Source organism: Peromyscus maniculatus, chromosome 14 (genome assembly GCF_049852395.1).
Source record: "Peromyscus maniculatus bairdii isolate BWxNUB_F1_BW_parent chromosome 14, HU_Pman_BW_mat_3.1, whole genome shotgun sequence".
Lineage (NCBI taxonomy): Eukaryota > Metazoa > Chordata > Mammalia > Rodentia > Cricetidae > Peromyscus > Peromyscus maniculatus.
Genome location: NC_134865.1, coordinates 25,976,114 through 25,988,387, shown reverse-complemented (window position 1 = coordinate 25,988,387; position 12,274 = coordinate 25,976,114). Strand labels below are relative to the sequence as shown.

Genomic DNA, 12,274 nt, shown 5'->3' with positions numbered 1-12,274 from the left:
TAAACATTTAAAATTATGTATTTAAATTATATATAAAGAAATTTAAATTGATCATGAGTCTTTCCATTCACAGAAATAACTTCTAGTCAGTATTTTTCTTTCCATGTGTATATGTGTATAAAACCAGCTTAGTCTGAAATGCTATTTTCCAAACTTTTTGATGTTAAAATATGATATATATTCTCCTACAAATTTATAAGTGAGTATACATATATAATGCTGTATGAAATACAAATGTGTATATAGTTACTTATTTAGAAAATATGCTGACATTTAAGTTTTTTCCACTCTCTATGGAGAACATGGCTTGTATCAAAGACCTTGTCTTATTGGTGTATTAGTGTGAATTATTAGACAGTGGATTAGTGGCTTGAGTCACGCTACCAATGGCAATAATTATATATTGATATAATATGTAGTAGTATTATTACACATATTAATAATAAATATAATGATAAAGGAGATTTTTCTTTTTCTTTTATTATAGTTTGTTTCTTTTTAAAAACTAACACCGTATTTAAAAGTAGTTCTTATTATTTAATGTATATAAATTCTAAGTTACCATTTTCCAAAAACCTTGGCTCCCTTTCTTTGTATTGCTATCTTCTTTTTATTTTTGCATGAAGACATAATTCAGAAGGTTTTGGGGTTTTACTTAACAGGGTCGCCCTTGTGGACCAAAGAAAGACTTGAGTCAATAATACTTCATAACGGTCAGTCATTGGTTCTTCCCTGTAGACCTCCAATTGGATTACCACCAGCCATAATATTTTGGATGGATAATTGTAAGTCTTAACACTAGTAATTTTCTTCAACCATCTTGTAGTTATTTGTTGTCTTAACAATTTACCTTCTCTTATGAACCATAAAGTGCTTATAAAATGATGTGTAGATGCTCAGAAAAAACAGCTGCTTACTGAAATAAGTACCATGCCACTTCATTCATTAACTGTGCTGTGCACTGCTGTAGATCAACAACAACAGAAAATACAACAGGGGTAAGCTGAGGAGGAAAAAGAGGCAGACAGTAAATGCATTTTGAAAATCTGTATTAGTCAATGATAAATTTTATGGAAGAAATTTCTGGGGCCAGAGAGCACACAAGTGACCTGCATATCTATGTGGGAAGGGAGCACCAGTGCAAGCCCTGAGGAGAAGCATCCCTAGGGTGAAAAACAAAACAAAAGGAGACAGAAAAAGTGACCTTATTAAAAGAGCCAAGGGGAAGGAGGATGAGAGCAGTGTCAGGGAATCACAGGAACTCAATGGAAAGGGCTTGTCTCTCTGAATGAAATAGGAAAATGTTGAAGGAGCACATTTATCTGAAATAAAATAGCTAGTAAGAGGATCATTTCCATTCATGTTGGAGCACATGGAGGGTGAAAGAGAAGTGGGGAGGGGCCAGGATGTGGCTCAGCATGTAGCTTAGTGGTCGACCACTTGTCTAGAATCTATAAGGGCCTAGGTTCAATCCCCAGCACTTGAAAAAGAGAGGGGGTGGAGACCAGTTAGGAGTGCATTGCTGCAATCCAGGACATGGTTAATGATGACTTGAACTTGGGAGGTAGCAGAAGAATGGGTCAGACTCTGGATGTAATCTGAGTGTAGAGCCTCACAGAGGGAGAGAGAGGAACTCGAGGAGAGGAGCCAGGGATGAATATGAAGTTTAGAGACAGAAAACTGATTGAAAAATAGGAGTATCCTGTCCTGAAACTATAAACTAATAAATGTGCAAATATATGCTCCCTTTATTTATGTGGCAGCTGTTATGGATTTTGAGGGAATAAGCAACAAATCCAATATAAAGGAATGATTTATGGCTTTGAGAATAACACTCTTCAAATATCACCATCAAAATTAGATGCATTAATCGTTCTTACTCAGAAATGATTTCTTGTTTGCTTAATAAAGAAATAAGTCACATGGAAACTCTCCAAATAATCTGAATACAGAGCTAATGCTTTCTGTGTGGCACAGCTGGCAATATGTATGATTTCATAAATTTTAAAATGTAGCAAACCATCCGCCTTTCAAATCGACTTGCATCTGAAATATGAGGAAAAGCCGAATCTATCAGCACTCTTGCTTTATGCATCATAAAAATATCCCTATATGCACACCTTCTTTCCAAGTGTAATACAAAGAAACTCAAAGGGACGTCTCACGCCCTCCATTGATGTCCTTTTGCCTTACATTTGAGCTACCAGCATCCATCCATTAGTCATGCAATTCAGGAGGAGAAAAAAAAAAGATAATAAATATCTATCTGTCTTTGGTGCCTTGGATTCATTAAATAAATGTACGTTTTCTGAGACAGGGTCTCACTGAGTAGCCCAGGCTGATGTTGAACTTGTTATGTATTACAGATTTGCCTCAACTTGTCGTCTTTCCCCTTCAGCCTTCCAAATAGCTTGGATTTCAGGCATGCACCACCTGCCTGACTCTCAGTGTACATTCCTTTCCTCAATATTTTAAAATCTGCCCAAGTGGATTAATGTTTTAAGACTATAAATTGCTAAGACTCCACCTTGATGGAAACTTGGTAACACAATTCTCCAGGCTCTGACTGCCAAAGTTCCTGCTGGGTTTTAACTACATCTTTGCATTTTGTGAAACGTTAGGTCAGGTACTTGCTCCTGGAAGAACACATATCCTTGCCCCAGGCTGAAGAAATCCCATCAGCAGATATGACACTGAGCCTGATGTTGCAGGGATGTGTGACTTGTCCAAGTCCTTCTCACCTAGGAGCTGAAGATACCACAGTTCAGGCTCTGGCAACTGAGTCTGGAGCTCCGGGATCCTTTTTGATGATCAGATGTAATCTCATACATAGATCAGTGGTTTCCACCTCTTCCCATCCCTCAGCCATGTAGGAAATCCTCTTCCCATGCCCAAGGCTAGCTCCTTACCTGGTCCTGAAGGAGGACAATATTCTGGAAACTGGATTGTCAGTGTGCTGATGACTGATATTTAGCCCTTCCAAGAACGTTTGAAGGAGACCTTACCAAAGGCTGGTCACTTGTCCACAGTATCAACTTTAAACAAAAAATGCCCTCTCTCCTGGAGCTTTAATTTTAGTACAAGGAGATGGCTGTTATGCATCCATATAATAGTAAAAGGTGGACTATGTCACAAGATGAGCCGTACATGAAGTGAGGGAAACCAGGTCTGGTTTCCTAGTGGCAGATCATAGCATCAAATAGTGGTATCATCATTGTCTGTTGTGTTTAACCAGGTGTTGGCTGCTTGGTTCATCGATTAGACTGTAGGCTCACACCGGGCTGGGGGACTGTTGTGCTTGTCCCCTTGCTCAGAGCCTAATTTATGATAACATGTAACCCATGTTAATATCCTTACAAACTTTCCTGATGTGTTTTCTAAGATGTGTGTAATTAGAGACCATTTGGATACTAGGAACTATGCAAACTCGTTATGGAGCATTTTTTTTTGTTCCTACTTTCTTAATGAAATATTTCACTTCATGGCTCTAGTCTATTACTGCTTCAAGCTCCAAGAAATTAGGATTGGCCAAGTCTAATAGAACATCTGTATCCCACATCTTAAAAACACAAAACAAAGCAAAAAACAAAAATAAAACAACAACAAAACCAAAAACAGTTTTATTTTACTAAAAGAGCTATGAGTAATATATATATATATATATATATATATATATATATATATATATATATATATATATATTTTTTTTTCCCGTGGGATGTACAGAGATATTAATAGATGGTTGCCCTGCTGATATGGAGAATGGTAACTGTATGACAGAATGATCTAAGTATCTATCTCTCTGTCTTCCTCCAGCCTTTCAAAGACTTCCACAGAGTGAGCGGGTTTCCCAAGGCCTGAATGGAGACCTTTATTTCTCCAATGTCCTCCCAGAGGATACCCGGGAAGACTATATCTGCTATGCCAGATTTAATCACACTCAAACCATACAACAGAAGCAACCTATTTCTTTGAAGGTGATTTCAGGTAAGAGCTCAGCCTTCTGGGTCTCTTTCAATGGTGTTTACATATGTGAATCAAATTATTAATGATTAAATACAGTTCTTACTCTGAGGTAAACCAGTTCAATGATGAGGAAAATTCCTGTGAAGAATCACAAAAGCATTCGCTTATGTGCTAGAAAAAAGCATGCTTACTCTAAAATATTGTCTTTTACATTTTTCACTGATTGCCATTCCTGTTTCTATGGCAACCTCCCGACTCTGTGGTGTTCTGAGCATTGGTGTATGCATTATGCCTCACAGCCTTTTACTGGCATTTTTCCTGCAGTTAAACTTGTAGTTGGGGGTGGCTGAGTGAATTAATGAGTTAGCCAGTATGATGTCAAGCCCTGTATTTACCAGGAAGGAATGGCCCTTAGCATAGGTGTATGCATTTGTTTTTGTTGCCCGGTGGTTTTTTGACTCTTCTCCTCTACTTCTGTGCCCTCTTCATGATATTCTGTTTATTTCAGTGGATGAATTGAATGACACTATAGCTGCTAATTTGAGTGACACTGAGTTTTATGGTGGTGAGTGACGGTGGTTGTAACTGATATTCTCTCCTTCATTGTAGACATTAGTTCACTAACTTCACCTCCATGGCTCTTTGACTTCGTTTCTTTATGAAATTTCTAATTACATGTTTAATGTCACTGTATCAATGTGTGTTTCTTATGAGACTTAGCTATAAAATTTCAAGCATGTCACTAAAACATTTTCCATGATGTATGTGTAATTAAAATTGTTATAATTTTTCATGTAAACCATTTCATATGCTCTAGAAAAAAATCTTTCATATGTGTCCAGAATTGTATTTTCCATATTTTGTGCTGTCTAAAAACTTTTTGCATGGCCTATACATGAACTGACTTGGTTGTATTAACCCCTAGAATCTCATCAGCACCTACTGTAACTAACATAGAGTACATTCCATAGTAGTCATCTAACCTTAAGTTTTATATGACATCATTCAGTAGAATTAGCAACTGTATTGTTCTTAGCTTTGTTAGAAACCCACTCACTATCTTCTGTGGGGGAGTAAACATTTAAAAATAGACCATTCAGCTTCATTGTTTTAAATTGAAAAGAATTTGATTTCCTTAAGGAAAACATGGTTGTCAAGCGTAAAATCTATCACTAAAAGTAAGGGCCTCTGGACATAAGAGCTTCTTAATTTCCATAGGTAGAGTTTCTGCTGCATTAATTTTTTATCCTCTGAGATATAAACATTAGAGAATATGGCAGGATATAACTCTCACCTTTATTCATTTAATATAGTCCCTCAAATATGAGCTCAAGAGTATTCCCAAGGTGATTTTTAGAGGAGTAAAGTCCCTCAACAAGTTCTCAATCCTTAAGAAAACCAATTTTTCTTCAGCAATGCCTTTTTGGTACTCAGTTTTTTTCTTCTGAGAAATGAGAAATTTACATACTACTTCTTCATTGGGTTTAAGAAGCATCAAGTAGATCATTTGTGGTCCCAACAATGAAAATCTACAGTCTTAAGACATTTCCACTTGAAAATTTCCCAAGGGCTTCAGTAGATAAGGCCATATTTTTTAAAAATTCCACCAGACAGGAGGTCTTCTGTGTGAATATTTCTAAGTTCTCTGACTTAGACCCTTTATTTTGTCGTTGAAAAGCTGATTTCAATGTGTTTAGCTCTGCTAATATTCTTTTTCTCTTTTTCCAAAGCGGGGGACTGAACCCAGGGCCTTACCCACTAAACAAACACTCTGCCAGGCAGTCCCTCCTTCAGCTCCTCTGCTTTTAATCTTCATTCCTGGCATGGAATTTGCCAGAACTCTGCCAGTAATTGTCTAGTTTTGTTTTATTTTTCACAAATCTTGCAGTGGAGGAATCTTGAGATAAGTCAGTGGAATTGGCTATAATGTTATCTCCAGAATAAATCTAGACACTTTGTCCACAGCGATTTGCTGCTAAAAAAAAAAAAAATCGAACCTTTTTCAAAAGACACACTCTTTTCTTTGACCTGAGCACCAGTCTTAAGGGATGTGTAGTTCGATGAGCTGATTTTCCTTTGTTGACATTTTGAAAACTTACCAGGCCACAGAAAATCGAAAAGACCTAACCCAAGTTAAAGACACGTACAAGAGGGGCCCTGTCACCAGTTTGCTTGTGCGACCAAAATTGTTCCCTTTCCTGCACACTGCATAAGTGTGAGGAGAGCATGTGGATGCATCACTTAACAAATTTCAAAATAAGCAATGAACGGATTTGAAATTAGAGATTAGAATTTGGGGCAGCGTTTGACAATGGCCATGTTCCTAGAAACACACGTCCATAATGTTAATGTGCGTTGCATTTTCTTGTTTGCAGCTAAACCTGGTAAAGAGAGGCCACCAACATTCCTCACTCCGCAGGGCACTGAAAGCCGCAAAGAGGAACTAAGAGGAAATGTGCTTTCGCTAGAGTGCATTGCAGAAGGCCTGTGAGTTAACACATTCTGTCCTGTTGCTTACTTCTTACCAAAATGTAAAAGACCGATAGGCAGTAATATCCCGGGAAGAACCACTCATGGCCTTATGCTTCTAATTTGACCAAAATTAAGAAAAATTTAACAAACATTTCCTGAGTAAACTTTGGATTCCATGCTATTGCTAAAATATTTTGATATAATAGTGTTGAATTGCGTTATCTATGTCTGCAATCACCTTATGATCACTGTGCTTTAGTAAGGGGGTAGAATTTTGCTGCTGTTGAACAGACAACCTCAGGACTTGGTAGCTTAAAAAATTAACAGCCACTTAGCCTTGGTCATTTGTCTAGCACTCTGGTGGGGGGCGTGGCATCTGAAGGTGGATTCACTGGGGTCATTACTCTCAAGGTCTGCCACATGGAGCACCTGACAGGGTGGCGATGGATTTTTAGCAGTGGTACCCTCTCCTAGTGTCTGTCATCAAAAGCACATGTCACAGCCTAAGAACTGTGGCATCGTCTCTTCTCTTGCTTCCTGAGGGCAGACTGTAAAGCCCATGTGCCTTTGACTGGCATTTCAGGGAGTCCTTGGACAGATACAAGAGCAACTGTGAAGTTAGGTCCCTCTGACAGGCAGGCCCTGGATCGTCCTCCCATGGTGCCTGGCATCAAGCAAGTGCCTTTACATGAGCGGAGTTGCTGCAGCTGTGAGTGGGATCCCAGGAGCACGCTGCCTTCACGTTTTGTGATTTGTGTCGTCTCTGACCTGGCAATCCAGTGATCACATAATCTTTCCTTAATCCAGGAATAATTACTTCAGGAGGCACATGGAGGCCTCTGCTGGCCAAATCAGGAAATCACACTCAATATGACAGTTCTTCAGCTTAAAAACTAACAACATTCTTAAAGATATAACAACAACAACAAAATCAATCTTTCCAATGCTTTGTTGATACCCATAGGAGGCCTGCCCCTTTCTGAACAAAAGCAGAAGAGGAGTGGGTGGGGAGGGGAGGAAGAGATATAGGGGGAGGAAAGAGGAGGAGAGGAGGGAGGGCAAACTGTAGCCAGTATGTAGAATATATAAATATATATAAAAAAAATTAATTTAAAAATCAGTCTTTCCTAACAGAATTTTTTCCAACTTTTTTTTTAGTCAAGCATCAATACAACATTTAACAAGTTTCATATCTTGGAACATTTTACATTTTTAGATTAGGAACACTAAATGTTTTCTGTAAAGTATGCTTGAATTTGAACATATAAAAAAACTGAACGAACTTTTAAAACATTGATCTCTTGTGAAACCCTGGTGGGACGGTACTGATTACAAACCAGGGACTGTTAGGCTCGGCATTGAAACATTCCTAAATCTTAAAGATTGGTCAGCAGGGTAGGAGCCTTCTATAACGACCAACGGCTTTGCTCAGTGTAACATCAGTGTCCAGCCCCACCCCCTCTCACCTCATCTGAAACACAAGGCTAACTGTAAGGAAACATGTGCTGTAGGAGTTCACACATGACTAGTACTTCCAAACTAATCTCAGGTCTTCTGCAGCTTTACATGTTCACAGCATGTTTTAATTTTAGAAATTTTTCATCAAGTTTAAAGGCTGTCATTTTGTTCACCCAAACAAATCAAAGCCATTGTTACAAAGTGTCATTACAAGCATGTCTCTTGCATCTCTGATGACGAATATAATGATGTCTTGAAGGTCTAGATCAGTCTTTCTTCTTTACTATCTCTCGAATACATGGCTTAGTGCACACACACACACACACACATACACACATATAATGTGTTGGACAATTTTTTAAATTTTACCTCATGAAAACTTTCTAAAGACATTATATGAGCAAACCATTCTTCTCACTAAGACAACTGGAGATGCTAAGGCCCCAGGATGTCGGGGAATCAAGGCCAGAGAAGAATTTAAGCAAAGATCTAAGACTTTGAGAAAGATCTAACTCCATGCAATATTCTGACTTTTCATCGTCAAACCATTTGTTTGGATTTTCCTGATTTAAAAGGATAAAATTGAGTGAGAAGTGGCATAACATTAATCTGGTCTATTATTATCAATTAGCACAACGGTATTTTAAGTTTTCACGAATAATAAAGTGAAGGAAATCATTTTAATTCATTAATCATTTTATTTACATCATCAGTGTGTCATAAAACAGGAAGTTTCATCAGTTTGACTGATAAATGTATATAAAAGTCCAGGGACACTGATGTGCATGTGAGTTCATTCACTATATATCTTTAACTCTAGCTGATGGAGAATTATAATACATATGATTAATTTAAAAATAATTCTTTCAATTGACATGGTAAAAGTCTCTAGAGCATCCTCACTGACCAGAATTTGAAGAAAAGATTAGGTTCCTTTAGTGATGCCACCCATCCTACAGTACAGCACCACTGAAGTCAGACTTACAGTATGCCAAAAATTAGTATAGTTCTAATTACCTGAAAATTGGAATGGTTCCAACTGCAGGTTTTGAGCATTACTTATAAAAATGTGGTGTTAATTGAAAGGTCTATATGTTTGTTGTCATCTTTAAGCAAGTCATTGATTACAAATGTGCATGAGAATTCACTCTCCAAAACAGTCACAGTGAACTCATCCTTTGTAATGTCATTACTTATTTATCCCCACAGACCTACTCCAATCATTTACTGGATCAAAGAAGATGGAACACTTCCTGTCAACCGGACGTTTTACCAGAACTTTAAGAAAACCTTGCAGATCACTCAGGTTTCAGAAGCAGACTCTGGAAATTATCAGTGCATAGCAAAGAACACACTAGGAGCTGTCCATCATACCATTTCTGTCACAGTTAAAGGTATAACTCCACCTCAGATGCATCCCCCTTGCCCTTGTGGAGACTCAGAAACTTCATTTTAATACACCTTTGATCATGTTCTTCAGTAATGAGAAGTTTCAATTTATATCCACGTTCATGGATCTTTTCTCATTTCTATTGTAATTGTATCCAGGCCAGATTAAAAAATCTTCAAGCCCTTCAAATCCTCTCACAGAACTACAATTAGTAAATGCAGAAGGAGCGGTAAAAATAGAAAATCACCACGATAGTCTTACAGTGATAACTGCTTCAGGCAAGATCCAGGGAGGAATTCTAAAACTGGGGGGGGGGGGGTGAAAACAACTTTAAAGAGAAGTAGAACATCAAAGTGTTCCTCTCTCCATAAAGCAACAAACAAACAAGCAGAAAAACAAAACCAGAAAAACCTAATGGCTAGGACAGTTTAATTTAATGTATGTCTGCTAATTCTTTAATACTCCTTCGTGGAGGAAATGGCGATTATGTTCTCTCTTGAGAATGGGCTGTCCTAGTGACCAGTTGCCAATGAACAGAACACAGAACAATGGACAGCAGTAACTTTGTAGTGAGAGCACCTGCCAGATACTGCCTTAACCAAGTGATGAAGCTGAACATCACTAATGATAAGTCATTGTGCTCTCATGCCTTCCTTGGAGTGGTGTGATCAGAAAGGACCCACCACCACTGTGATATTCTTACAGCCCCAAATCTGGAGTTTACTCATGAGAAAACATCAGACAGACTCACTGAAGATATTCTATCAAATCCCACTAGCATTCTTCTATGTGTCAGAATGATGAAAGAAAAGAAGAGACCAAGAAACTCCCTGGCTAAAGAGACTCAACCAGTGGAGATAGTGTGGTATCCAGGACAGGACAATGGTCACCTCCTGTCTCATATATATCTAAAATCCAGCTATATAAAATCTAGATATTAGAGGAACCTGAGCAAAGGAGAATAGAACACACTGTATTCTATCTTTGCAACTTTTCAAAAATGAACAGTTTTAAAATTGTTTTTTTCATAGTTCAGAGTTCAAGTTCATGTGATTTTTCTTTGCTCTTTATAAAGTTTAAAGAATTATTATTTTTTCATTCTAAAAAGTGAGACCAATTGGTCTTTTACAAAACCTTCATAATATACTACAACAGTCCAATGTATTCTTTTACTACATATAAGATCTTTTTCTACAATACTTTTTGAGTCAGACTTTCTAAATCTGTTTTTCTTCTCTTAATAAAGCGGCTCCATACTGGATTTCGGCACCTCAAAACCTTGTGCTATCCCCAGGAGAGAATGGGACCCTTATCTGCAGAGCTAATGGCAACCCCAAACCCAGAATTGGCTGGTTAACAAATGGAGTCCCAGTAGAAAGTAAGTGTCCTTCTTTATCTTTAATGGGACATTATTTTCAAAGTGCATCTGTATCTCAGCAATAAATGCACAGTGATGAAATAATTCATTTAGGATGAAAGCTGAATATAAAGTTAACAGGGGCACTAAATCACCTTCAAAGTTTTTTAAATTGCCTTTGGATAGTTATTTAGACATTAAAGAGTTGATTAAAATACTTTTTTTTTTTTTTTTTTTTTTTTTTTGGTTTTTCGAGACAGGGTTTCTCTGTGTAGCTTTGCGCCTTTCCTGGAACTCACTTGGTAGCCCAGGCTGGCCTCGAACTCACAGAGATCTGCCTGGCTCTGCCTCCCGAGTGCTGGGATTAAAGGCGTGCGCCACCACCGCCCGGCAATTAAAATAAATTTTAAAAAGAACTTATGATGATTGTATGTGTATTAATGGAAACAAGAATATTTCTCATTTTTAACCCAGGTTATGGGGAGAATGGCAGGGTCAAAAGTAAACACCACCGACAGCTCAGATTAGCTTTCTTTGGAAACATCACAGAGTCGGTGCAGGTTGACAGGGAGACTGGGACTTAGTAGATGACAGAAGTAAGAAGCATCGGTCTGGCCTTAGTTTTCAGTCTTGGGAAAAGCCCAGGTATCCCCCAAGTTTTCTAATCTTCAGGGGCCAATGTCCCACTGGACTCCCAAAGGACAGGGTCTTGGTCTTATCCAGGATACTCAGTCTTCTCCCACGTTCCTTCCCTGAGTACTGTGAGGTCTTCCTCCAGGGATCCTTGAGGAAGACATTAAGATATTGGTTGTGTTTGTTACTATCAACCCCGTTCTGCAGGTCACCTCCTTGCTCATTTTCACTAGCCATCTTCCCAAGCTACCACTATGCAGCCCACCGTGGCCCATTTAAGTGTAGCCAAGGGCTTTTCATGAACCCTCTAAGTCATAGTAAAGGCTCATTTTATAAAACTTGTTTAAAGGATTAGGGATATTAGAAGGGAATTACAGCACAGCAAAAAAACAAAAACAAAACAAAACCCAAAACAACAGAATTGGAATCCCATCTCACTGCGTCTGAACTAAGGCATGATCATACAGAGAGCAGCCAGCTACCCTTTTCCTCTGCCTCCTGTCCTCCTACAGTGGGGGGCCTTTGAACATTTCACACTTCTTGGAATTCAGACTTCCTCTTAGATGGAGAGAGGGAGAGAAGGAGGGTGGGGGGAGGGAGGGAGAGAGAGAGAGAGAGAGAGAGAGAGAGAGAGAGAGAGAGAGAGAGAGAGAGAGAGAGAGAGAGTGTTTCTGCTTCAAACCCAGCCTCAGCTGCAGGCTCACCTCCCAGTCATTAAGATCAGATGCAAAGATGCTCTTTCCTTAATAAAGATACTGTCATCCTTAGAGAACAACCTGGCTCCTGACAGTCTCCAGCTGAAAATCAAATATCACTTCTACTTCCACATAACCAAAAGGTCCTTTGAACTGACTTTCCTAAAATTGAGTCTTTCTCTGAGACAGAAGGCTCATCCCAGAGATGAAGATGGCTAGAAGATTTACTATTACTATGAGGAGCGACAACATGTTCCTCTTCACCAGGCACAGCAGCCCCAGGTTTATTCTGAGTAATTTCAC

The 12,274-nt window shown here is 38.6% G+C and overlaps 1 protein-coding gene across 37 annotated transcripts in view; it reads left to right on the top strand.

The window, feature by feature from the left end:
• Nrcam (neuronal cell adhesion molecule) overlaps positions 1–12,274 on the top strand; it is a 288,129-nt gene that overhangs the window by 221,123 nt on the left and 54,732 nt on the right. For 26 of the 37 annotated variants that reach the window (XM_016007847.3, XM_042260673.2, XM_006989484.4 and 23 more), the window contains 6 exons: positions 663–785; positions 3,817–3,987; positions 4,475–4,531; positions 6,342–6,453; positions 9,106–9,290; positions 10,533–10,664. In XM_016007847.3, coding sequence (XP_015863333.1) covers positions 663–785; positions 3,817–3,987; positions 4,475–4,531; positions 6,342–6,453; positions 9,106–9,290; positions 10,533–10,664 — 780 coding nt within the window. The remainder of the gene's footprint in view (positions 1–662; positions 786–3,816; positions 3,988–4,474; positions 4,532–6,341; positions 6,454–9,105; positions 9,291–10,532; positions 10,665–12,274) is intronic. The other 11 variants (XM_042260672.2, XM_016007848.3, XM_042260662.2 and 8 more) reach the window with 1 other exon arrangement.